The 27720-nt window shown below is 54.0% G+C and overlaps 1 protein-coding gene across 1 annotated transcript; it reads right to left on the bottom strand.

The window, feature by feature from the left end:
- Positions 1-333: 333 nt before the first annotated feature.
- Positions 334-27720, bottom strand: LOC144731212 (uncharacterized). The gene is given in 10 exon segments (XM_078612214.1): positions 334-831; positions 833-1470; positions 1790-1952; positions 1954-2075; positions 3346-3478; positions 3933-4052; positions 4783-4848; positions 9006-9157; positions 15743-15863; positions 26893-27720. Coding segments are annotated over 10 exon segments (2412 nt in total). The 5' UTR covers positions 27292-27720.

The following is a 27720-nucleotide window of genomic DNA, read 5'->3' as shown; positions in this document are numbered from 1 at the left end:
CTGAGGAGACCCCGTTTGCATCCGTTCTAGACCACGGCCAGCGGCACAATCCACTCGCTGGCTGGAAGAAGGCGGTACAGCAAAGTGTGGGCTAATTTCCATCTGTTCCATCTCCAGTGCCCTGGGCTCGGCGGGACTGGAGAGGCGGTGCCTCCGGCGTTCATTAGTGCCATCGATCCGCCCACCGCTCGCACCGCCCCATTTAATGCCTTCCGCCAAACGTTCAGTTAGTCACATCCCTGCAGTGCTGTTGGTTGCTGGCTGCTTAACATTTCGGGGGGTCCTTCGGGGGTCCCTGCGATCCCCGCCCGCCCCACCCCCCCCCCCCCCATCTCACGCGCATGCCACGGCCGCGTCCCCTCGCGGGCCGCCGACTGCGCCGTGGGCGCCAACGGCGGCGCGCTTGTACTCGTCCGTCACGTCTTCCAGGTTCGCCAGCGCCGAGAGGCAGCTGTCGGCCACGCCTGCCGCAGCCGCCCCGTAGCAGCGGCTCTGGGCCAACCGCGGGGCCTCCTCCTCCTCGGCCCTCTCCGACAGGTCCCCCACGGACCGCGCCCCTCTCATCGCCGCCGCCGCCGCGGGCGGCCGCCGCGACCGCCGGCCGGCCCACCGGCGGCACCCGTAGCCCGCGGCACCGTGGCCGCGCGCCGGCGCCTCCGGCGACCTCGGCGGCTCCGACAGAGCCGCTCCGTCCGGCAGGACGCTCTCGCTGCTGCGCGCGAAGGGCGCCCAGCGCCCGGCCACGTCGCCCTCCGGCGCCGTCGCGCCGGATCTTGTCGAGAGGCGCCCCCCGTTCTTGAGGATGCCCTTCGGCCGGCACGGCCGCCCCCCCCTCGTCGGCGACCGACGCGGCGGACGAGAGGTCGGGAACGGACGCCGAGGGGGGCGGCGGAGGTCCGCGGCCGGCTTCGGACGGCGACGACGACAACCGCCGCGGCGTCGACGCCACGGCCGTCGTCGCCGCCGCGGCGGCACCACCACCGCCACCGCCGTGAAGAGCGCCGAGAGACGCCCAGCGCTCGGGCGACGAGCAGTAGCCGGACTCGCGCTGCGCCGACTGCTTCAGGATGCTCTTGTGCGGCATCGGCCGCTCGGGCCCGGCGGACGCGGCCGCCGCCGGAGGTTGCCGCAGGGCGCGCGTCCTCTCGGCCGCCCCGGCCTTCTTGATGAAGCTGAACCTGCTGCCGGTCGTCGTCGTGGTGGTGGTGGTGGTGGTGGGAGTTGCGGCGGTGCTGCTGCTCTTGCTGTTGTTGTTGCAACAAGCGCTGGCTTTGAGGATCCCGGCTGGGTGTTCGGATGTGCCGGCGGTGGCGCTGCCGGTGGTGGCGGTGGTGGCGGTGGGATGCGGCCCGCGGTGCTGGTGGGACGTCATGTCGTGCTGCTTGCGCGACTTGTACAGCGTCTTGGGGAAGTCCAACGTCTTGCGCTCTGAGATGAGAGCGTTGAACATCTCCAGCTTCTGTCGCAGAGCTGCGGGGAGTGAGAGGGAGGGAGGGAGAGCCCAGTCGCTCACCCCGCTTGCTCGCTCGCTCGCCAACTCATTTTGCTCACACACTCACTCGCCCCGCTCACTCACTCACTCGCTCACTCACTCACACACTCGCCTGTTCATTCATTCGCTTGCTCGCCTGCTCATTCACTCACTCACACACTCGTTCCATCACTCACTCAAGCACTCGCCTGTCCACTCACTCACTTGCTCGCCCGCTCACTCACTCACTCACTCACTCCCACACTCGCCCCCCTCACTCACTCCAACACTTGCCCGCAAACTGACCCGCCCGCTCACCTCCGTTGAACCTACGCGAAGCAGGCGGAACAGGGGCAGCAGGAGCAGCAGGAGCAGCAGGAGCAGCAGCAGGAGCCGGCTCCGCTCTCCGGGGGACCGCCTCTGCTGCCCTCGCCGCCGCCTCGCGGGGGCCCCTTGCCTGCGTGGGCCCCCCGGGGGGGCCCCAGGCAGCCGCAGGCGCATCGGCGGTAGCCCCAGTTCACCCAGCGGTGGTGCGCGGCCGCCTGCGACGAGGCACGCTGCTCGGGGCTCGCGACCAGCAGTCGCGAGATGAGCTCGCTCACCTCTACGGCGGGGGGGGGGGGGGGGGTGAGACAGGTTACAGGTGTGAGGGCGTGGGGTTAGGGGTAGACTGATGGGGGGTGGAGCGAGGGCGTGGGGTTAGGGGTAGACTGATGGGGGTGGAGCGAGGGCGTGGGGTTAGGGGTAGACTGATGGGGGGTGGAGCGAGGGCGTGGGGTTAGGGGTAGACTGATGGGGGTGGAGCGAGGGCGTGGGGTTAGGGGTAGACTGATGGGGGTGGAGCGAGGGCGTGGGGTTAGGGGTAGACTGATGGGGGTGGAGCGGGGGGCGTGGGGTTAGGGGTAGACTGATGGGGGTGGAGCGAGGGCGTGGGGTTAGGGGTAGACTGATGGGGGTGGAGCGAGGGCGTGGGGTTAGGGGTAGACTGATGGGGGTGGAGCGAGGGCGTGGGGTTAGGGGTAGACTGATGGGGGTGGAGCGAGGGCGTGGGGTTAGGGGTAGACTGATGGGGGTGGAGCGAGGGCGTGGGGGTTAGGGGTAGACTGATGGGGGTGGAGCGAGGGCGTGGGGTTAGGGGTAGACTGATGGGGGTGGAGCGAGGGCGTGGGGTTAGGGGTAGACTGATGGGGGTGGAGCGAGGGCGTGGGGTTAGGGGTAGACTGATGGGGGTGGAGCGAGGGCGTGGGGTTAGGGGTAGACTGATGGGGGTGGAGCGAGGGCGTGGGGTTAGGGGTAGACTGATGGGGGTGGAGCGAGGGCGTGGGGTTAGGGGTAGACTGATGGGGGTGGAGCGAGGGCGTGGGGTTAGGGGTAGACTGATGGGGGTGGAGCGAGGGCGTGGGGTTAGGGGTAGACTGATGGGGGTGGAGCGAGGGCGTGGGGTTAGGGGTAGACTGATGGGGGTGGAGCGAGGGCGTGGGGTTAGGGGTAGACTGATGGGGGTGGAGCGAGGGCGTGGGGTTAGGGGTAGACTGATGGGGGTGGAGCGAGGGCGTGGGGTTAGGGGTAGACTGATGGGGGTGGAGCGAGGGCGTGGGGTTAGGGGTAGACTGATGGGGGTGGAGCGAGGGCGTGGGGTTAGGGGTAGACTGATGGGGGTGGAGCGAGGGCGTGGGGTTAGGGGTAGACTGATGGGGGTGGAGCGAGGGCGTGGGGTTAGGGGTAGACTGATGGGGGTGGAGCGAGGGCGTGGGGTTAGGGGTAGACTGATGGGGGTGGAGCGAGGGCGTGGGGTTAGGGGTAGACTGATGGGGGTGGTGCGAGGGCGTGGGGTGGACGCTGCTAAGGGTGGAGCGAGGGTGGAGGCCACTCACCAGAGGGCCGTGCGGGCTGTTGGTAGCGCGCCGCTGAGATCTGCTGTATGAGGGCGCCCGGCTGGTGGCCGTCGAAGGGCATGGCCCCGTACACGATGGCGTAGAGCAGCACGCCCAGCGCCCAGCTGTCCACCTGCACCACGCACCACCGCCGTGAGGGTCGCGGTCAGGGTCGCGGTGAGGGTCGTGGTCAAGGTCGTGGTGAGGGTCGTGGCCAGGGTCGTGGTGAGGGTCGTGGCCAGGGTCGTGGCCAGGGTCGTGGCCAGGGTCGTGGTCAGGGTCGTGGCCAGGGTCGTGGCCGATGTCTCGGTTAGGGTCGCGCTTAGGGTCATGGCCAGGGTCGTGGTCAGGGTCGTGGTCAAGGTCATGCCCAGGGTCGTGGTCAGGGTCGTGGTCAAGGTCGTGGCCAGGGTCGTGGTCAGGGTCTTGGCTAGGTGTGGTAACCACCTGTTGCACTAGGCTAGGTGGGTGAGCGAGTTTCTGAGTTACTGAGTGACTTGGCAAATTAATGAATGGATGAGTGAGTATATTTGGGGGTGGGGGTGTAGTGGTGGGATGAGTGGAGGGAGGGTGGAGGGGGGCTGTACCTCAGGACCCCGGTAGGGCCGTCCGTTGATGATTTCGGGCGATGCGTAGAGAGGACTTCCACAAAAGGTGCTCAGGTAGCGGTCGGGCGCGTACAGGTTGGACAAACCAAAGTCGGCAATCTGAAATGGACGGGTAATCGTAATCATGATTAATTGTTCATAAACATCATTCATTATCATTCATTATTCAAGAGCTTAATTCATTATTCAACCTCGCCGCTGATTTCGTCCTCACAGCAGCAGCAACGGATTTTGGCCGGCCATCGAACAAAGACGGCCACCGCATCGCGCGCTTTCAGATGAGCTTCTGCGGCCGTCTGGAACGCTCTTCTGTTCCTAAATTAGGAAGCCGCTGGAGCTGCGCGCTTTTAAATAATCATCGAGATTGATGAACTCATTTCTTTAGCACTGCTTTTTTGTGGTTAGTTTGTTTCCAAAACAACACCTCCAATTAACGCGGTTGGCTACGTACTGTGCGAAAGAAGTTCTACCGACATACGCGCATAATGATCCGGTCCTTGCCCATGAACGTCTGGATCAAGCAAAGCGTGACTCTGCCGATGGTGACGCACGGAATGTCGAAACTGGTGCAGAGGTTTGTGTTCAGCCATCGGCAATGCTGCTGCTGCTGAGATAAACCCCTAGCAATGGATCAAGCAAAGCGTGACTCTGCCGATGGTGACACACGGAATGTCGAAACCGGTGCAGAGGTTTGTGTTCAGCCATCGGCAATGCTGCTGCTGCTGCTGAGATAAACCCCTATAGTCGCTGTCAGGACGCGTGCCAGCTGGAGCGAGCGAGCGAGCGTGCAGTGCCCAGTGGAGTGAGAGCCGCCCTCGCCCCTCTGCACCTTGATGTTGCAGCTCTCGTCCAGAAGGATGTTCTCCAGCTTCAGGTCTCTGTGCACGACGCCGCTCTGCCGAGACAACAACGAGAGGATGGACCGGGATTCAGGGGAACCCCTGCAGCTTCCGAACAGCTGACGGTCTGAGACTGTCAGGGTCTGCTGTGTAGATCTGCGGGTAGGCCATTGTGTGTAGTCGGTGTCACGGGTCAAATGTTCACAGGGGGTGCCCTAGGCGAGACCACGCAGCAGCGAATCATCGCCGCCCTCCCCTACTGGCAGACTGATGGTGCCGCGCAGTGACAGCTGCCACCGGGGGTGCCCTAGGCGAGACCACACGGCAGCGAATCATCGCCGCGCTCCCCTACTGGCAGACTGATGCCAGGCTCAGAGCGCCAGGTGCCGAGTCCACCTGGTGCTGCGCAGTGGCAGCTGCCGCCGGGGGTGCCCTACGCTAGACCACGCGGCAATGTGAAGACGCGGGGTTCGCCGCAACCATCTCGTCTCTGGCCGTAAGTCTAAAAGCGAAATGCACGGCCGCGGGTTTACGTTGAAGCAATAAAGACGAATACAACGGAGCCACGCGTTGGGGGCGGTGTTGCCGCTGCTGCTGCTGCTGCTGCGTATGCAGTGGTGTACAAGCACAGCCAACAACAACAACAACTCAACAACACGCTGCGTGTCAACAACAACAGCACCAAGCGTGCATGTGTGTGCGTGTGTGCGTGTGCTATGTCATCTCGGTCATCTCAGTCAGTCGACCCGTGGCAACTGGGTCTGACCTCCTGCCAGTGGGCGTTCGACACTTCACGTGGCCTCAAGGTGCACATGGCCTGGCACAAGCGTCGTGGTGACGTCACCGCCAATTAGTGGCGAATGGCGGTTGTTGTTGTTGTTGTGCTATGAAGAGGAGCGGTAGTGCAGTGGTTAGCGCTACGCTGCACTACGAACCCGGTGTTACCCGAGTTCGATTCCCGCTCACGGCCAACACCAGTGACGATTATCTGCACCGGTCCTGAGACTCCCCTAGGTCGACTCAGCCTCAAATGAGTACCTTGTGCAATGTGTAAACATCGCCACTGGGGAGACAAAGGTGGCCGGGCGTGGTGTTGGCCACCCACCCCCTCGTGTGCTCACTAACAGCACTTTCCCCAACAGTCTGTTAAGGCTATACGTGGGTTATTTTTTTTTTGGGTGGGTGAGTGGGTGAATGAATGTGTGGGTGAGTGGGTGAATGAATGTGTGGGTGAGTGGGTGAATGAATGTGTGGGTGAGTGGGTGAATGAATGTGTGGGTGAGTGGGTGAATGAATGTGTGGGTGAGTGGGTGAATGAATGTGTGGGTGAGTGGGTGAATGGGTAAGTGGGTGAGTGGGTGGGTGAGTGAGTGGTTCGGGGGTGAATGAGTTGGTGGGTGAATGAGTGAGTGAATGAGTGGGTGAGTGAGCGGGTGGATGAGTGCGTCGGGGGTGAATGAGTTGGTGGGTGGATGAGTGAGTGAATGAGTGGGTGAGTGGATGGGTGGGTGAGTTTGCGGGGGTGAGTGGACGGATGGGTGAGTGGTTGGGTGGTTGGATTGAGCTGACACGATAATAACAATCGTCGTTTTACGTGTTCGAGGGTTTCACAATAAAAAAACACTGCCCAAATCGTTGCGACGGTGCCCAACCCAATGAAGGCTGGCTTGCTGAGTCCCAACTCAACGTTTTTAAGAGGGCCCTGCATTCCTCCATTGGGCTGATTCCATTAACCGAGTGTTTTTTTAACAATTGCGGTGAGGAGTCTGGTATTTAGGGTGATTATTAAAATGTAAAGCTCATGTTACGTAAACAAATGTTAAAGGCGGACTGTGGAGGTATTTTTAGAGCATGAGAAATAAAACAACCACAAGTGAATAAACCGCGTTCTCGAGTGCAGTGAGTTGGTGGTCACCAGTGACTCACACAGAGACCCATAGACACACACAGAGATCCATAGACACACACAGAGACCCACACACATACACACAGACCCATAGACACACACAGAGGCCCACAGAATCACATAGAGACCCACACACTTACACACATAGACCCATAGACTTACACACCCACAGACTCAACTAGAGATGCTTGGACTTACACAGAGACCCATAGACTCGTATAGACTGAGCTGTGGGTAAACTGGGTTCTCAAGCGTAGTGAGTTGTGCAGCGGTTAGCGCGCTGCGAACCCGGCGGCCCGAGTTGGATTCCCGCTCAAGGCCAACACCCAGTGGCGAGTATCTGAATCTGTACTGGGACTCCCCTAGGTCGATTCAGGTCTCGAGTGAGTACCTGGTACGATGTGTAAACATCACCACTGGGGAGACAAAGGCGGCCGGGCGTGGGGCTGGCCACCCACCCCCTCGTGTGTCTTGCCGGTCTTCATTAGCTGCTGCTCGCCCCCTGATCTATTGACGAATCTTTCAGATGCGACCTAGCCACAAATGACAGCTCAACGAAGCGGCTGTCATCACGGGAAAACGTGAAGCAGCAAAATAATCTCGATGCACGGTTGGCTACGTATGGTGCGAAAGAAGTTCAAAATACGTACATAGTACATACGTACAGACGTACAGACGTACACACGTACATACGCACATGCGTACATGCGTACATCCGTACATGCGTACAGACGTACATGTGTACAGACGTACATGTGCACAGACGTACAAACACACGTCCAACGCATCCTTTGTGAGCCGAGTGTGTTGCTGGCTCGCTACTGGGACCTAGCGGCGGCGCCACTCGCCACGTTCTCGTTCGGGGCTTCGGCACCAGCGACGGCGAAAGTTTCGGTCGAACGAGTTCAAGAAATGCCGCGTGCATTTCTTGAACTCGTTCGACAACAACGCTAACAGTTACTGAGCAATAACCACCTCGATAGCCCGATACATCAAGCGGCCAGCGACAAACAGCACCGTCGAAGTGGTGCCAGACGATGAGAGAGTACGTTGATTGGATGTTATGAAGTCGAGGTGATTACAGCGGGGCGATGTAAGGGCATTGCAGAATGTGGGCAGTGTGGTGAGTGGGTGGTTTAATAAATTAGTGGGTGGGTGAGTTGTGAGTTGGTGGGTGAGTTGGTGGGTGGGTGAGTTGGTGGGTGGGTGAGTTGGTGGGTGGGTGGGTGAGTTGGTGGGTGGGTGAGTTGGTGGGTGGGTGAGTTGGTGAGTGGGTGAGTGGATGGGTGAGTGGGTGAGTGGATGGGTGAGTGGGTGAGTGGATGGGTGAGTGGGTGGGTGAGTGGGTGGGTGAGTGGGTGGGTGCGTGAGTCAGTGGGTGGTTGAATAAATGAGTGGGTGGGTGGGTGAGTTGGTGGGTGGGTGAGTTGGTGGGTGGGTGGGTGAGTGGGTGGGTGGGTGAGTGGATGGGTGGGTGAGTGGATGGGTGAGTGGGTGAGTGGGTGAGCTGGTGGGTGGGTGGGTGAGTCAGTGGGTGGTTGAATAAATGAGTGAGTGGGTGAGCTGAGTGTGTTGTCTTGCCATGCAGTGTCGTGGTTTGTGCGTGAGACGTGAGTGGGCTGGGAGGGCAGAGGAGTTGAGTGAGATCAGATGAGAGAGGCAGGCGAGTGCGTAGTGCCAACATTGTGTCAACGTTGGCGTGTGGTTGTAAACGTTCGCCCAACGTTCACCCAACGTTTCCTAGGAGTGGCCGTGTCCTCGCCTCTGCCACGTGGGCAGGTGCTGACACGCGGAATGCCTCTCACACACTCACAAGCCCGGGCAGCTCTCTCTGTGTACAGCTCTCTCTCTCTGTGTGTGTCTGCGCGGGGCTTGCGGAGCGACACAAGCGACGCAACGCGCCCTGCCGGCTGACACGCAGGCACAGACAAAGGTCCCCCGGGTAGCGTTCACAGACGGGGCAAGTGCTCGTTACTCGTGGCCAGTTCCCGTCTGAAGAGTGCGTTCGTTGCCCCGACTGGACATCTGTGAAGAAGAGCTTTATAGATCATCGGATTCCTCCTCCTGCGGTGTAAATACAGATCCCGATTCCGAATGTCGACTCGTCATCCATCCGAACACCCGTCCGTCCACTCCGGCGGTCGATGCAATCACTTTGTGGATACGTTCGAACGACGCCACCATCACCGCCGACGAAACGACGAGGATGTTGAACTCCATCGCTTGAGCGGCGATGGTGAAGTATGGTCAAAAAGGTGTCCACAAGGAGGGGGGGGGGAGGGGGTGAAGGGGGAGGGGGGGGGCTACCTTGTGGCAGTGGTGCACGGCGGAGACGATCTGGCGGAAGAGTCGGCGAGCTTCCGTCTCGCGGAGCGGGCGGTGGGCGTTGAGGTAGTCGAAGAGCTCCCCGTGGCTCGCCAGCTCCATCACGATCACCATCTTGTCCTTGTTCTCGAACACTGGGGGGGGGGGCAGAGGGGGGGGGGGGGCAGAGGGGCAGTGAAGATGAGTGGGGAGAGGTAGGAGAGTGCGTGGAGGGGAGTGGAGTGAGATGAGAGGAGGTAGGAGAGAGCGTGGAGGGGAGTGAAGTGAGATGAGAGGTAGGAGAGTGCGTGGAGGGGAGTGGAGTGAGATGAGAGGTAGGAGAGTGCGTGGAGGGGAGTGGAGTGAGATGAGAGGGAGAGGCAGGAGAGTGTGTGGAGGGGAGTGGAGTGAGTTGAGAGGGGAGAGGTAGGATAGAGCGTGGAGGGGAGTGGAGTGAGATGAGAGGGGAGAGGTAGAAGAGTGCGTGGAGGGGAGTAGAGTGAGATGAGAAGGGAGAGGCAGGAGAGTGTGTGGAGGGGAGTGGAGTGAGTTGAGAGGGGAGAGGTAGGAGAGTGCGTGGAGGGGAGTGGAGTGAGATGAGAGGGGAGAGGCAGGAGAGTGTGTGGAGGGGAGTGGAGTGAGATGAGAGGGGAGAGGCAGGAGAGTGCGTAGAGGGGAGTAGAGTGAGATGAGTGGGGAGAGGTAGGAGAGTGCGTGGAGGGGAGTGGAGTGAGATGAGAGGGGAGAGGCAGGAGAGTGTGTGGAGGGGAGTGGAGTGAGATGAGAGGGGAGAGGCAGGAGAGTGCGTGGAGGGGAGTAGAGTGAGATGAGTGGGGAGAGGTAGGAGAGTGCGTGGAGGGGAGTGGAGTGAGATGAGAGGGGAGAGGCAGGAGAGTGTGTGGAGGGGAGTGGAGTGAGATGAGAGGGGAGAGGCAGGAGAGTGCGTGGAGGGGAGTAGAGTGAGATGAGTGGGGAGAGGTAGGAGAGTGCGTGGAGGGGAGTGGAGTGAGATGAGAGGGGAGAGGCAGGAGAATTCGTGGAGGGGAGTAGAGTGAGATGAGAGTAAGCACACACACACACAACACGTACATAGACACAGTAAGCACACACACACAACACACAGAGCTCATATCAGTGAGAAGGGGTGGGAACGTCTTAATCCAGCAGTGGATTGGCCATGGCTGACGATGATTTTGAAAACCGGGACTTCTGGTGGCATTCGCTTCTGGGGGTCAAAACGCTGCCGCTGATACTCAAGGAAGTGGAATCCGGTAAATTCCTCCTGCCACGTGGCAGCCACGTGGCCTCAGAGCGCTCGGGGGGGGTCCGTGACCTCGCCTGGAACGCGGAAACCCGGCAAGGCGTCGAGTCCAGATAGGGGGGCCGTCCATAAATGACGTCACGCGATTTTGGACGATTTTGACCCCCCCTCTCCTCGTCACACGGCGTCACAAAAAGTCAGAACTCCCCCCCACTCTCAAATATGACGTCACAAAGCTCTGACCCCCCCACCCCCCCAAAAAAACATGCTTCAAATCGCTTTAAACTATTGTCATTGTAGTGCGTATTTAATGTGCCGCTGCACTCTGATGTTGTAGGAGAAACATTTCTTTAAAAGTCTATTTAATTAAGTAGAACGTGTTGTCTATATTTATTTAAAGTTGCGCATTTTTATGTGACGTCACATTTCTCAAACCTCCCCCCCCCTCGTCACACATCGTCACAAATGTCTGACCCCCACCTCCCAGGTGCATGACGTCATTTATGGATTGCTCCATAGCCATCTGCATTGGCGACCGCCGTGCATAACAGCTGCTATAGGCTGCAGAGGGCGATGCAGACAACCCCTAATCGCTGCGTCGCACCGCATCGACGCGTCGCGAGGAACTCCGACCGGCCACGGCTAGCATCGGCGAGCCGACCGGGGTGGTGAAGTATGGTCAATCAGCACCACCCTCCCACGATCTGGGGTAGGGGAGGGAGGGGGGGAGGGAGGGGCTCACCCAGCAGGCGCTGATTCCTTTTTTTTTAAAGGTAAATGTTTTATTGCACAGAGGTTACAGTCCTCATGAACCTCAAGCATGACCAAGCTACTTGTAACTTCCCATCGTCCCCACAAAAGACAAGACCACTTAACAATCAATGCTATTTGTACCAATTTATCCTCAGCACCAAATCGTACTATTTTGGCTAAAATCAGAATAACACTAACATTTACTTTCTAAAGTGTCATCTAAAGTTGTGAATTACTTATGACAATGGCATATTTGTCCACCTTGTGGCACGCAGGGACATCTGCCGCTGGGGGTGCCCACGCCAAGTGGCAGGTAGCAATCGTTGAGCCCCGCACCCCTCCCAGCGCCTGGCCCTCATCAACACCGCGGCCTTCACAGCAGCAGCAGCAGCAACAACAACAAACCGTGTGCAGCGTACGGACCCGCGGAGTCATCACGCTCAGCGCAGCTCAAATCGTTCGCGACAACAGCGGAAGTTGGCAGACATTTGAGTGGGCGACTCTCACTGCCGTGGCAAGTCTGGCACGAGTCGTCTCCCCCCCCCCCCCGACAGAATGCACGACCTAAAGCAGGCCACGTTCAACAATCGTCTGGGACCCGGACTGTGTGTGTCGTAAGGCCCTCCACCACCCTTCACCAGCCGGGCGGCGGTGGCTACGCTGCTGCACGTGGCCGCCTGGAGCGACCCAGCGCCGTGGAGGCGGTGGCGGCTAGGGTTGGTGGATCACACAAAGACGGTGTTGTGAGACTCGCTTCTTCTTCGTACACCCGTGGATGGGCGTCCAGGAGGAGCCGTGGCCCTGGCTCGGCCAGGAGAAGGCGTCACGGCGCGGTGTGGACTAATCTCCATCTGTCCCATCTGGACGGGGATAGAGTGTTGCCCCCTCGCGCAAGGCGCGGGAGGTTTTCTGCGGGTGCTCCGGTTTCCTCCCCCACGTGAACGACGACGATAATAATGATACATAAGACTCGTCATCAGTTGGGCTGAAAACATGTGACAGATAAACACCTCCAGTGTAGCGGCAGGACGCTGCTGGAAAAATCAGTAAATAATTGAATGATATTTATATAAAACAAAAAGAGGCTTTACCCTTTCTGGCATAAATACAGGAGATGTGTTCCGGTGTTCAAGCACCACATATCACACACCCATTGCAAGGCATCACTCAGCCTGCATTCAGCTTGTGGTCAGAGATGCCAACAAACAGGATCCGGTAATGCACACAAACACACCCGTCCTTGAAACTGGTTGCCCTCCATCAGCCACAGCCTCCTGGATGTGTTTGTGTCTCGCCAGAGCTCGAGGAGGGGCGGCTCTTCACCTGGGCGTGCACGCTGCACCACATGGGGGTGCGAGACATGGGCCACGGTTTTTTTTAAATCCTTATATTAAGTTCGCATGCTTGCTTGCTTTCTTGCGTGCTGCGTGCTTGCTTGCTTACGACCGTGCAAATATTTCGGTCGTTTTTTAACCCACTTCCCGTGATCCAATCGAGCTGACATTTTGCACACAGACTCGTTGTGCGAGACAATTAATGTTCGTGAAATTGTTTTTCAAAAAATTTACACTGTTTAGGGAAAACGAATTAAATATTTAATTACCAATAGCTTAATACTGGCAGATAATCATCTGACCCATAGGTGGCAGCCATTTCAAGCCAGAGGACGAGAAGACTCTAGCCGCCACGCATATAAAAGATTTATAGTGAAAAACTTTGTTTTTACGGGTTTACTTGTTATCCTTTATATTAAGTTCACTTGCTTGCTTGCATGCGCGCTTACGACCATGTAAATCTTTCGGTCGTTTTTTAACCCACTTCCCGTGATCCAATCAAGCTGACATTTTGCACACATACTCGTTGTGCGTGACAATTTATTTTCGTGAAATTTTTTTTCCAAAATTGTACACTTATTAGGAATTTTTTTTTTCTATTTAATTACCAATTGCTTAATGGTGGCAGGCAATCATCTGACCCATCTCAAGCCAGAGGACGAGAGGACTCTAGCCGCCACGCATATAAAGGATTTATAGTGAAAAACTTAGTTTTTACGGGTTAATTTTTCTAGAATGTAAAATCGCCGAAACACAAATTCAGCACGGGCTGCATGAGCACAACTACTTTGTTTCACCAAACCCTGTGTGTTTATTAACATACATTTAAAAAAAAATACGATTGACAAACAAAAGTGGTGCAAGGCTTCAGTAAAGTTTAAGAGCCACGGCTGTAGACCAAACCGGTGAACGGCACAAGGACCATGCACTCAACCAAAGCGTCAAGAGCTCGGGCCACGCAGCTACATCTTGGGGGCCGTTTCGCCAGGACCAACATAGTTAACGATACCACGCCGAGACTTTTCCCCTATCGTTCAATATCCAGGGATAAGTAAGTCATTATTGTTACCCCGACATCGTGGCGAAAGGATCAGAATCTTTAGTTATCGTGGAGGAGTCCGATGACAGATCGTTGTCACGTGGCATGACCCTGACGTATTTCCTGTACTGTACGTTGAACTTCTTTTGCGCCGTACGTAGCCAAACCGTGCTCATCGGAGGTTGCGGCGGTGGAAGGACGACAAACTGAAGACAATCCAGAAACCCTAACCACCACAAAGAAATCAACCGTGCATATCACAAAACACATATCTGTGGCGGCGGGGGGGCGTTGTTTGCAAAGACCGAAACTAAAATGTGGAATTGAGGCCAGGGTTGGGCTGACTTATCTCACCAAACCGAATTCCGTTTCGCTATAAAAAAAAATATAAACCAACTCCCTGGTCCGGCCCGCAGATCCAGTTCCATTTGTTTGTCTCGGCTCCACGTGGACGCGTCGTGTTACCGCCTATTGTTTACCCTGCCAGCAAAGCCTCGCCCGAGTCTTGGGACTCGTTTTCTTTTAAAGAGGGTCCTGCCAAGTTGAGTGCGATGCTGTGCGTGCGTGTATGCTGTGGGGAGCGGTCGTGTCGTGGTTAGCGCGACGCTTCGCTACGAACCCGGCGACCCGAGTTCGATTCCGGCTCACGGCCAACACACGTGACGATTGTCTGAGCCGATCGTGCGCCTCCCCTAGGTCGACTCAGCCTCAAATGAATACCTGGTGCAATGTATAAACATCGCCACTGGGGAGACAAAGGTGGCCGGGCGTGGTGCTGGCCACCCACCCCCTCGTGTACCGTGACGGTCTTCATAGGTGCTCGCTAACAACAGCACACACTCACACACTCACAAACACACTCACACACACTCTCACACACACACACTCATATCCTCACATAAGACAAAGATCCCCCGTATAGCCTCAGCAGACTGTTGGGGAAAGTCCTGTTAGCGCACTCACACACACACACTCTCACACACACACACTCTCACACTCACACACACACTCACTCTCACACACACACTCTCACACACACACTCTCACACACACACTCTCACACACACACTCTCACACACACACTCTCACACACACACACACACACTCTCACACAGACACACTCTCACACACACACACACACTCTCACACACACACTCTCACACACACACACACACTCTCACACTCTTACACTCTCACACACACTCTCACACAGACACACTCTCACACACACACACACACTCTCACACACACACTCTCACACACACACACACTCTCACCCACACACTCTCACACACACACTCTCACACACACACTCTCACACACACACTCTCACACACACACTCTCACACACACACTCTCACACACACACTCTCACACACACTCACACACACACACACACTCTCACACTCTCACACACACACTCACACACACACACTCCCACACACACACTCCCACACACACACTCTCACACACACACACTCTCACACACACACACTCTCACACACACACACTCCCACACACACACTCTCACACACACACACACACTCTCACACACACACACACTCTGTGGAACACACAAACTCCACACAGAAAGTCGCCCCGAGTCGGGGCTCGAACCCAGCCCCTCCGTGCCGTGAGGCACAAACATTCCCCACCGCCCACGTGACCTCCGTCTCCTCCTGCGCTCGTTATGAAAGAGGCCGCTTTCATTTGTGGTTTTCATTTCTGTATTTTAGTTTTTACTGTCTCCCCTTTTATTATTTTAAGTTCTCTGTTTAGCCTTTGCAGCTGATTGTGATCGTACTTTTTCTTTAAAAGTAGTTTTTTTTTTCTGGCTGGCTTCCTGCCTGGATTCCTGCCTGCCTGCCTGTCTGGCTGACGCGCATGTGCGTGGGAGCGACGTCACGGCGCACATCTGCGCGATTGTCTGAGCCGATCGTGGGCCTCCCCTAGGTCGACTCAGCCTCAAATGAGCACCCGGTGTGGTGTGTAAAAATCGCCAATGGGGAGACAAAGGCGGCCGGGCGTGGTTGCTGGCCACCCACCCCCTCGTGTGCCGTTCCGGCCTTCATAGGTGCTGATCGCTAACAGCACTTGCCCCAACAGTCTGCTAAGGCTATACGGGGGATCTTTGTTTTTGTCCGCCTGGTGCCGCGCAGAGACAGCTGCCACTGGGGGGAGGGGGGGTGCCCTGTCGGTTTGTGTTGCTATGCGATGCGAGCCCCGGATGTAGGTGAGGCTCGATCAAAAACAAACCATCACCATCATCATCTGCTGCTGATGATGATCGTCATCATGGTGATCGTCGTCATGGTGATCGTCGTCATGGTGATCGTCGTCGAGTCGGACCGACCTTCGAAGATGCTGACGATGTGCGGGTGGTGGAGGGACGACATGATCTCGATCTCGCGACGGATCTGACCCATGTCCTTCTCGTTCTTGATCCTCTCTTTGCTGATGAACTTGATGGCAACCTGCAAACGATCCACAGCACCGCTCAGCACGTGGTAGGCCTGCGTCCAGCGACGCTCCGGTGTTATTGTGTCGTCAGGGAGAGGCCCTCCACCACCCGACTGGAGCCAAAACAAGCGTTTGACGGCGCACGCTGATTGTTGTCAGCGTCGCTTCAGCTCGACTTACCCACCCACTCACTAACTCACCCACCCACCCACTCACCAACTCACCCACCCACTCACCCACCCACTCACCAACTCACCCACCCACTCACTCATTCACCCACTCACTCACCAACTCACTCATCCACTCACTCACCCACTCACCAACTCACCCACCCACTCAACAATTCACTCACCCACCCACCAACTCACTTATCCAGCCACCCACTAACCCACTCACTCATTCACCCACCCACTCATCCACTCACTCACCCACTCACCAACTCACCCACCCACTCACCAACTCACTCACCCATCCACCAACTCACTCACCCAGCCACCCACTAACCCACTCACTCATTCGCCCACTCACTCACCCACTCACTCACCAACTCACCCACTCACTTACCCACTCACCAACTAACCCACCCACTCACTAACTCACTCACCCATCCACTCAACAACTCACCCACCCACTCATTCGCCCACTCACTCACCCACTCACTTACCCACTCAACAACTCACCCACCCACTCATTCGCCCACTCACTCACCCAGCCACCCACCCACCAAACTCACTCGCTGACCGCTCGTGAGTTGGAGAGCGACTCTCGCAGCCACACTCAGCGACCACACACATTGATTAGTACGGTTATTACGGCCGGTACAAATGTGACAGCAAATGTTCGACTGTATCTTCCACAGAAATCGGATTATTTACTCTTATAAGCTGTGAAGGAATAGAGCGAGAGAGAGAGAGAGACGGGGGTTGTTGTGGATGTGACCGCATCTCCAGACGCTGCACGGACAGCGAGCACGTGGATTGTAAACAGAGTGGTGGAGAGTGGTAGTGTAGCAGCAGTTAGTGCACTGCGCTACGAACCAGGCAACCCGAATTCGATTCCCGCTCACAGCAAACACCAGTGGTGATTATCTGAACCAGTCATGGGCCTCCACTGGGTCGACTCAGCCTCAAAAGGACAATGTATAAACATTGCTTCTAGGGAGACAAAGGGGGTCGGGTGTGGTGCTGGTCACCAACCCCCTCTTGTGCCATGCCGGCCTTAAAACAGCACTTGCCTCAAACATCTGTTAAGGCTAAACGGCGGATCTTTGTGTCTGTGTGTGTAGAGCAGTGACGCAATAGTTAACGCACTCATGTTCCATTCCCACTCATCACCAATAACTGGGCCTCCCCTAGGTCGACTGGGCCTCAAATAAGTACCGTACTGTTTCGGGTGCGGTGTTTAAACATCGGCACTGCGTAGAAGATCCAATATGAATGATCCAATGTGAATGCTCTGTCAATGATGCAATGTCAATGATGCACTGATAATGATTCAATACGATTGATCCAGTAACAATAATCCAATATCAGCGATACAACGTGAATGATACAATGTGAAGAATCCATTGTCAATGATCCAACGCGAATCATGCGACATCAATGATCAAATTTGGATGACCCAACATGATGCGAGTCAATCAAAACTAGCAATTCAAAGTGTCCCGTAAATGGGGGCCCAATGGCTCAACATCCGCCGTTGTATCCTTATCAAGTGTACGGATTGCGAAAGCTCTGCAGCATTCATTCTCAGTGAAACTTCCCGGCTGAACGGGGCCTTGTTCGGCCGGGCTATTTTTAATCCCGGTTCTAATCTAGGAAACGTGTCGAGTTGCAAAATGCTTTTTTTTTGTACACAGCTCATGTTTTTTTTTTGTTAAACACAAACACTTCGCTTCATTCATAATGATGATGATTTTCTTTTTGATGGAGGGGGGCGGGGGGAGGGGCTTCAGAACGCCTTGTGAGAGTAAAGTTTCTGTGTCGTACGCACCCTCCTCCACCCGACACGGATAATTATAATTAAACACGGTGGTCACGTGATGAGCAAACACGGCCCCGTTTGTGAGTGCTCCAGCAGCACCCCGCTGGCGGTGAGTTCCTAGAGAGAACACCATCAGTGGTGTGTTCCTAGAGAGAACACACCACCGGTGGTTTGTTCCTAGAGAGAACACACCACCGGTGGTGTGTTCCTAGAGAGAACACCACCGGTGGTGTGTTCCTATAGGGCAGCACACTGTACACGATTAACCAATCGGGTCTGAACTTGGGCCTGAAATCGGTGTCATCGATGTGGCGATTGCCTGATGATGCTGCTGCCGGCTGCGACTACCAGAGAAACGTCCGGACCTATCGTTACACGGGTTCACATCCCTACAGGACACAGTAGTGGTGGAAATTCCACATTTCTACAGCGGGGACGAGTACGGATATTCACGGGACAACCGCGGTTGTTCAAATTATCCACAAAGCGATGCCCATTTTATCGACCCCCCCCCCCTCCCCCCCCGGAGGGAAGGGATGGATGATGGGCTGAGTCAACCATGCCACCACCACCACCACCACAACCACCATAAAACGACGATGATGGTTGTTGAGTCGACCTAGGGGAGGAGGCCCAGGGCCGCTTCAGACACAATCGTCACCGGTGGTGTTGGCCGTGAGCGGGACGCGAACTCGGCTCGCCGGGTTCGTAGCGCGGCGGTGCGCTTACCGCTACGCCGCCCGAACGCGCACCCGCACGCGGGTCGCGTTCACTCATCGGCGACCCTCAGCGACAGCGGATATTCTACGCGACGGGAGATGTCGTGCCGTGACGCTGGGGCATCTCTGTTTAGCGGCGCGCGGCGCGATCGCTCGCTCAGTCGGTCGGTCGGTCGGTGTGGCCCCGGCACGCGACGTGGGGGAGCCGTGCAGATGGATCCCCCGAGCGAGCCGGAGCGGTGGCAGCAGCAGGAGGCTGCCGGGGCGAGGCTCAACAGCAGTACATCCCGTGGGGCATACACGACCTCCATTCTGTGAGTGCCGTACCAGTGCAATAACACTTTATAATACTTCACAAGCGAAACTCACAACCCCTCTGGACATTCAATTCAGTGTCTCATCGGCAGCAGCAACTCATCTGGCTGTCGCCTGATGATGCTGGTGGTAATTACTGGCGAAGCGTTGTCAATGTTTGTGGATTTGCTCTCCAACACACAAGCGGTGTGGTGCTGAAGCAGTAGCGAATTGGCCACGTTCTGTTTAGGTGACAAACCTTTCTGATTGGCTGTGTCGGGTGGTGGCGGGCTTAACGACGCATTTATACATTGACGCAATCTCACCCCCAAAAACCGTCCGCAGTAAGGACATGGGGCTAGTGAGGAGGAGGAGAAGCAGAATGATTTGCCACGTGCCGAGAGCGAGAGAGAAGAGACGCGTCAAGAAGCATCATTGGCCCTTTAGATTCCTGTCGGGGCATTTTGACCCACCGTTTGTTAAGCTGACACGCATACAAACAAACACACATACAATGAAAAAGATCCCCCGTATAGCCTTCACGGACTGTTGGGGCAAGTGCTGTTAGCGAGTAGCACCTATGTAGGCCGGCACGGCACACGGGGGATGTGGGTGGCCAACACCACACCCGACCGCCTTTGTCTCCCTAATGGCGATGTTCACACATAACACCAGGTACCTATTTGAGGCTGAGTCAACCTAGGGGAGGCCCAGGAGCCGGTTCAGATAATCGTCACCGGTGATGTTGGCCATGAGCGGGAATCGAACCTCTACACTACCGCTCCCCACAATCAACAAAGACAAAATCCCCAATATAGCCTTAACAGACTGTAGGGGCAAGTGTGTTTGTGAGTGTGTGTTTGTGCGTTTGTGAGTGCGTGTGTATGTGTCGTTGTGAGTGTGTGTGTTTGTGAGTGTGTGTGTTTGTGTCGTTGTGAGTGTGTAAGTGTGTGTTTGTGTGTGTGAGTGTGTGTTTGTGCGTTTGTGAGTGTGTGTATGTGTCGTTGTGAGTGTGTGTGTTTGTGAGTGTGTGTTTTGTAAGTGTGTGTGTTTGTGAGTGTGTGTTTGTGAGTGTGTAAGTGTGTGTTTGTGTGTGAGTGTGTGTGAGTGTGTGTTTGTGAGTGTGTGTGTGTTTGTGAGTGAGTGTGTCTTTGTGAGTGTGAGTGTTTGTGAGTGTGTGTGTTTGTGAGTGTGTGTGTTTGTGAGTGTGTGTGTTTGTGAGTGTGTGTGTTTGTGAGTGTGTGTTTGTGAGTGTGTGTTTGTGAGTGTGTGTGTTTGTGAGTGTGTGTTTGTGAGTGTGTATGTTTGTGAGTGTGTGTTTGTGGGTATGTGTTTGTGAGTGTGTGTTTGTGAGTGTGTGTTTGTGCGTTTGTGAATGCGTGTGTATGTGTCGTTGTGAGTGTGTGTGTTTGTGAGTGTGTGTGTTTGTGTCGTTGTGAGTGTGTAAGTGTGTGTTTGTGTGTGTGAGTGTGTGTTTGTGCGTTTGTGAGTGTGTGTATGTGTCGTTGTGAGTGTGTGTGTTTGTGAGTGTGTGTTTTGTAAGTGTGTGTGTGTTTGTGAGTGTGTGTTTGTGAGTGTGTAAGTGTGTGTTTGTGTGTGAGTGTGTGTGAGTGTGTGTTTGTGAGTGTGTGTGTTTGTGAGTGAGTGTGTCTTTGTGAGTGTGAGTGTTTGTGAGTGTGTGTGTTTGTCATCTTCACCACCACCACCACCGTCATCTTCACCACCACCACAGTCATCTTCACCACCACCACCACCACAGTCATCTTCACCACCACCACCACAGTCATCTTCACCACCACCACCACCACCACAGTCATCTTCACCACCACCACCACCACAGTCATCTTCACCACCACCACCACCACCACCACCACAGTCATCTTCACCACCACCACCACCACCGTCATCTTCACCACCACCACAGTCATCTTCACCACCACCACCACCACCGTCATCTTCACCACCACGACCACCACCACAGTCATCTTCACCACCACAACCACCGTCATCTTCACCACCACCACAGTCATCTTCACCACCACCACAGTCATCTTCACCACCACCACCACCACCGTCATCTTCACCATCACCACCACAGTCATCTTCACCACCACCACCACCACCGTCATCTTCACCACCACCACCACAGTCATCTTCACCACCACCACCACCACAGTCATCTTCACCACCACCACCACCGTCAGTGTGTGTTTGTGAGTGTGTGTTTGTGAGTGTGTGTTTGTGAGTGTGTGTGTTTGTGAGTGTGTGTTTGTGAGTGTGTGTGTTTGTGAGTGTGTGTTTGTGAGTGTGTTTTTGTGAGTGTGTGTTTGTGAGTGTGTGTTTGTGAGTGTGTGTGTTTGTGTGTTTGTGAGTGTGTGTGTTTGTGAGTGTGTGTTTGTGAGTGTGTGTTTGTGAGTGTGTGTGTTTGTGAGTGTGTGTTTGTGAGTGTGTATGTTTGTGAGTGTGTGTTTGTGAGTATGTGTTTGTGAGTGTGTGTTTGTGAGTGTGTGTGTTTGTGAGTGTGTGTTTGTGAATGTGTGTGTTTGTGAGTGTGTGTTTGTGAGTGTGTGTTTGTGAGTGTGTAAGTGTGTGTTTGTGTGTAAGTGTGTGAGTGTGTGTTTGTGAGTGTGTGTGTGTTTGTGAGTGAGTGTGTCTTTGTGAGTGTGAGTGTTTGTGAGTGTGTGTGTTTGTGAGTGTGTGTTTGTGAGTGTGTGTGTTTGTGAGTGTGTGTGTTTGTGTGTTTGTGAGTGTGTGTGTTGGTGAGTGTTTGTGAGTGTGTGTGAGTGAGTGTATGTGAGTGTGAATGTGTTTGTGAGTAAGTGTATGTGAGTGTGTGTTTGTGAATGTGTGTGTTTGTGAGTGTGTGTGTTTGTGAGTGTGTGTGTTTGTGAGTGTGTGTTTGTGAGTGTGTGTTTGTGAGTGTGTGTTTGTGGGTATGTGTTTGTGAGTGTGTGTTTGTGAGTGTGTGTTTGTGCGTTTGTGAGTGCGTGTGTATGTGTCGTTGTGAGTTTGTGTGTTTGTGAGTGTGTGTGTTTGTGTCGTTGTGAGTGTGTAAGTGTGTGTTTGTGTGTGTGAGTGTGTGTTTGTGCGTTTGTGAGTGTGTGTATGTGTCGTTGTGAGTGTGTGTGTTTGTGAGTGTGTGTTTTGTAAGTGTGTGTGTGTTTGTGAGTGTGTGTTTGTGAGTGTGTAAGTGTGTGTTTGTGTGTGAGTGTGTGTGAGTGTGTGTTTGTGAGTGTGTGTGTGTTTGTGAGTGAGTGTGTCTTTGTGAGTGTGAGTGTTTGTGAGTGTGTGTGTTTGTGAGTGTGTGTGTTTGTGAGTGTGTGTGTTTGTGAGTGTGTGTGTTTGTGAGTGTGTGTTTGTGAGTGTGTGTTTGTGAGTGTGTGTGTTTGTGAGTGTGTGTTTGTGAGTGTGTATGTTTGTGAGTGTGTGTTTGTGGGTATGTGTTTGTGAGTGTGTGTTTGTGAGTGTGTGTTTGTGCGTTTGTGAGTGCGTGTGTATGTGTCGTTGTGAGTGTGTGTGTTTGTGAGTGTGTGTGTTTGTGTCGTTGTGAGTGTGTAAGTGTGTGTTTGTGTGTGTGAGTGTGTGTTTGTGCGTTTGTGAGTGTGTGTATGTGTCGTTGTGAGTGTGTGTGTTTGTGAGTGTGTGTTTTGTAAGTGTGTGTGTGTTTGTGAGTGTGTGTTTGTGAGTGTGTAAGTGTGTGTTTGTGTGTGAGTGTGTGTGAGTGTGTGTTTGTGAGTGTGTGTGTGTTTGTGAGTGAGTGTGTCTTTGTGAGTGTGAGTGTTTGTGAGTGTGTGTGTTTGTGAGTGTGTGTGTTTGTGAGTGTGTGTGTTTGTGTGTTTGTGAGTGTGTGTTGGTGAGTGTGAGTGTTTGTGAGTGTGTGTGAGTGAGTGTATGTGAGTGTGTATGTGTTTGTGAGTGAGTGTATGTGAGTGTGTGTTTGTGAGTGTGTGTGTTTGTGAGTGTGTGTGTTTGTGAGTGTGTGTGTTTGTGAGTGTGTGTTTGTGAGTGTGTGTTTGTGAGTGTGTGTGTTTGTGAGTGTGTGTTTGTGAGTGTGTATGTTTGTGAGTGTGTGTTTGTGGGTATGTGTTTGTGAGTGTGTGTTTGTGAGTGTGTGTGTTTGTGAGTGTGTGTGTTTGTGAGTGTGTGTGTTTGTGTGTTTGTGAGTATGTGTTTGTGTGTTTGTGAGTGTGTGTGTATGTGTCGTTGTGAGTGTGTGTGTTTGTGAGTGTGTGTGTTTGTGTCGTTGTGAGTGTGTGAGTGTGTGTTCGTGTGTTTGTGCGTTTGTGAGTGCGTGTGTATGTGTCGTTGTGAGTGTGTGTGTTTGTGAGTGTGTGTGTTTGTGTCGTTGTGAGTGTGTAAGTGTGTGTTTGTGTGTGTGAGTGTGTGTTTGTGCGTTTGTGAGTGTGTGTATGTATGTGTCGTTGTGAGTGTGTGTATTTGTGAGTGTGTGTTTTGTAAGTGTGTGTGTGTTTGTGAGTGTGTGTTTGTGAGTGTGTAAGTGTGTGTTTGTGTGTGAGTGTGTGTGAGTGTGTGTTTGTGAGTGTGTGTGTGAGTGAGTGTGTGTTTGTGAGTGGTGACGTCACCGCCACTTAGTGGCGAATGGCGGTTGTTGTTGTTGTTGTTGTTTGTGAGTGTAAGTGTTTGTGAGTGTTTGTGAGTGTGTGTGTTTGTAAGTGTGTGTTTGTGAGTGTTTGTGTGTGTGTGTGTTTGTAAATGTGTGTTTGTGAGTGTGTGTGAGTGTGTGTGTTTATGAGAGTGTGTGTTTGTGAGTGTGTGTTTGTAAGTGTGTGTCTATGAGTGTGTAAGTGTTTGTTTGTGTGTTTGTGAGTGTGTGCGTTTGTGAGTGTGTGTCGTTGTGAATGTGCGTTTGTGTGTGTTTGTGAGTGTGTGTGTTTGTAAGTGTGTGTGTTTGTGAGTGTGTGTTTGTGTGTGTTTGTAAGTGTGTGTGTGTTTGTGAGTGTGTGTATTTGTGGGTGTAAGTGTGTGTTTGTGAGTGTGTGTTTGTGTGTGTTTGTAAGTGTGTGTGTGTTTGTGAGTGTGTGTATTTGTGGGTGTAAGTGTGTGTTTGTAAGTGTGTGTGTGTTTGTGAGTGTGTGTATTTGTGGGTGTAAGTGTGTGTTTGTGAGTGTGTGTTTGTGTGTGTTTGTAAGTGTGTGTGTGTTTGTGAGTGTGTATTTGTGGGTGTAAGTGTGTGTTTGTGAGTGTGTGTTTGTGTGTGTTTGTAAGTGTGTGTGTGTTTGTGAGTGTGTGTATTTGTGGGTGTAAGTGTGTGTTTGTGAGTGTGTGTTTGTGTGTGTGCATGGGGGAGCGATATCACAGCGGTTAGCACGCTGCATTGGGGAGACAAAGGCGGCCGGGCGTGGTTTTCGGCCACACCACCTCCTCGTGTGCCGTTCCTGCCTTCACAGCCTCTCCTCGAGAACTGCACTTGCCTCAACAGTCTGCCAAGGCTATACGGGAGGGGGTGGGATCTTTGTCTTTGCCTTTTGTAATGTGCCCAGAAACAAACACAGACGCAATTAGGGCGATCCGATCTCAGTAGGAACACACAGCGCACCGCACGTATCGCATGGAGGGACCCCTCTGAGTAAGTTTGTCCCAAGCAAAGTGGATCCTCACAGGCCGCCGACAACATTCTCGATGTTCTTGGTTCTTTCGGTAAAGTCACGTCGAAGGGAATTTTACGATGTTTTATATTTGTATTGTTTTATTATTTCCCTTCTACGTGACTTTACCGAAAGCACCAAGAAGATGAATCCCTGCGGTCACGAAAGCTTTAAATCGAAACATTCACGATGTCTCTCTCCCGACAACCGACAAACACTTTCAGTGACTCCACAATACATGTTTTTGGGTTAAATCGCATAAATATAAAAATGCGAGAATAGGTTTTCCCCTTTTTTCTGGCAACAAAACAGCTGTGTTAAGATGTTAAAACCCCAAACTGAAACCTTTTACAAGGAATCACGTCTGCATTAACCACAATACTTGTGATCAGAATGCAAACAAAAAACACGCTCTGATAGTATGATGCGTTGTCTTTGAAACTGATTGGTCCACACCAGAGACAGCTTTCTTTAGAGCCTCGTCTCAAACGTCGTACTCTGATTGTAAATGTCGTGGCTTGGCCCTTCAACACAGCGGTGTTGCTGTACTAGTACACTACACACTACACTACACACTATACTATGCACTACACTATACACTACACTATACACTACTATACCACTACACTACTATACACTACACTATGCACTACTATACCACTACACTACTATACACTACTATACACTACACTATACACTACTATACACTACACTATACACTACTATACCACTACACTACTATACACTACACTATACACTACTATACCACTACACTACAATACACTACTATACACTACACTATACACTACTAGTACACTACACTATACACTACTATACACTACACTATACACTACACTACTATACACTACACTATACACTACTATACCACTACACTACTATACACTACACTATACACTACTATACCACTACTATACTATTACACTAATATACACTACACTACTATACACTACACTATACACTACTATACCACTACACTAATATACACTACACTACTATACACTACACTATACACTACTATACCACTACACTACTATACACTACACTATACACTACTATACCATTACACTAATATACACTACACTACTATACACTACACTATACACTACTATACCATTACACTAATATACACTACACTACTATACACTACACTATACACTACTATACCACTACACTAATATACACTACACTACTATACACTACACTATACACTACTATACTATTATGCTAATATACACTACACTGCTATAAACTACACTATACACTACTTATACCACTACACTACTATACACTACACTATACACTACTATACCATTACACTAATATACACTACACTATACACTACTATACCACTACACTGCACTATGCATTAGTGCTGTACTAGTGACGAATTGGCCACGTTCTGTTGACGTGACAACCCTCACGAGTTGGCTGTGTCGGGTGGTGGCGGGTTTGACGACACGTTTGTTTATATTTACGCGTTCTAACCCAAAAAAACACCTCTATCATGGATGACATTGGTCGCGAAAGCCTCCTCCTCCTCGGTGTTAAACTCTCAATGACTTCTTGAGCTTCCCTATGACTTGTCGCACTTTCATCCCACCAGCCCGTGAAGGCTGACACGGTGGGGGGGGGGGAGTGGGGGGCAAAGTCACGTTCATTTTATTGACCCCCCAGAGAGGAGGGTTGATGATGGGCTGAGCCAACACCACCACCGCCACAAAAACGACGACGCTTAGAACTCCATCGCTGCGATGGAGTTCGCATTTAAGAAAGCCGCCTCGAGATTGTTTGGATGAGTGCGCTGCTTTGAATGTCCACGTGACGAGCCGCCTCGCTGAGCTGTCATCTGTGAGGAAGCGAATATCTGGGGAGACAAAGGCGGCCCGGACGTGGTGCTGGCCACCCGCCCACCCCTCGTGTGCCGTGCCGGCCCCTAGCTGCTGCTCGAGTCGCCCTTGCAAAGAGAGCTCAGCTCGGCTCAAGGGGTTTCACTCGGCACAAAGATAAAGATAAAGATCCCCCGTATTGCCTTACAAGACTGTAGGGGCAAGTGCTGTTAGCGAGCACCTATGAAGGCCGGAACGGTACACGAGGGGGTGGGTGGCCAAGCACCACGCCCGACCGCCTTTGTCTCCCCAGTGGCGATGTTTACACACCGCACCAGGTACTCATTTAAGGCTGAGTCGACCTAGGGGAGGCCCAGGACCGGTTCAGATAATCGTCACTGGTGTTAAGCCGTGAGCGGGAATCGAACCCGGGTCGCCAGGTTCATAGCGCAGCGCGCTAACCGCTACACCACCGCTCCCCTCACTCGGCACACACACTCCTGAACACACGCAGACAGCACTTGCCCCCAAAAGGTCTGCTCGAGGCTATACGGGTGGCCTTTGCCTGTGCCCGTGCCCGTGCGCGTCGCTCACCTTGCGTCCCGTCGCCCTCTCCACCGCCCTCTTCACCTTGCCGTAGGTCCCCCTGCCCAGCGTCTCCTCGAGCTCGTAGCGGTGCTTCAGGTTGTGCTTGTGACGGTGTCTCTTCACGCCTTGCCTCCTGCTGCTGCCCGCCTCCAGCACCTCGGTCGATCCACCACCACCAACACCACCACCGGCACCACCACCACCACCTACACCACCACCACCGGCACCACCACCAGCAGCCGCTGCTACTGCCCCAGTTCCCACCGTCATCTTCTCCCCCGGCCGGACATCTCTGCCGCCGGCTCTGAGCTCCTCGGGCGGGTGGCCGTGGGCTCTGTGCTGAGCCGCTGGGCAGAATGCGCCCGGCAGGGACCAGCGGACGCCCTGACGGACCGTGCTGAGCATGGCTCCGGGGGTCCTCCACGTGTCCCGGGGTGCAGCCGCAGCAGCAGCTACAGCAGCAGCAGCTACAGCAGCAGCAGCTGCAGCAGCAGCAGCTGCAGCAGCAGCAGCTGCAGCAGCAGCAGCAGCGGCAGCAGCAACGCGTGGGGACGTCGCTCGCTTCTCTCTCTCTAGCGCTCAGCTCAGATCAGCTCGTCCGGGACACCCACTTTCAATTCGACTTTCCTCCGTCTCAAGCCGCCACGAATGGCTTGGAGCCTCGGCTCACACCCAGCTCGACTCGCCTCTAGAGGCACAGGACACCCCCCCCCCGGAGTCAGCCCTCGCGACACTGCACGTGAACACGCTGCACGTGAACAACGATGCACGTGCCCCCCCCTCCACGCGTGTGTGCCCGGTGCTGTTCACGCGAGACAGCAGCGCGTGTGCGGA

This window comes from Lampetra planeri, chromosome 38 (assembly GCF_965212315.1).
Source record: "Lampetra planeri chromosome 38, kcLamPlan1.2.h2, whole genome shotgun sequence".
Taxonomy (NCBI): domain Eukaryota; kingdom Metazoa; phylum Chordata; class Hyperoartia; order Petromyzontiformes; family Petromyzontidae; genus Lampetra; species Lampetra planeri.
The sequence above is the reverse complement of the archived record's forward strand: the minus strand, read 5'-3'. Positions and strand labels throughout refer to the sequence as shown.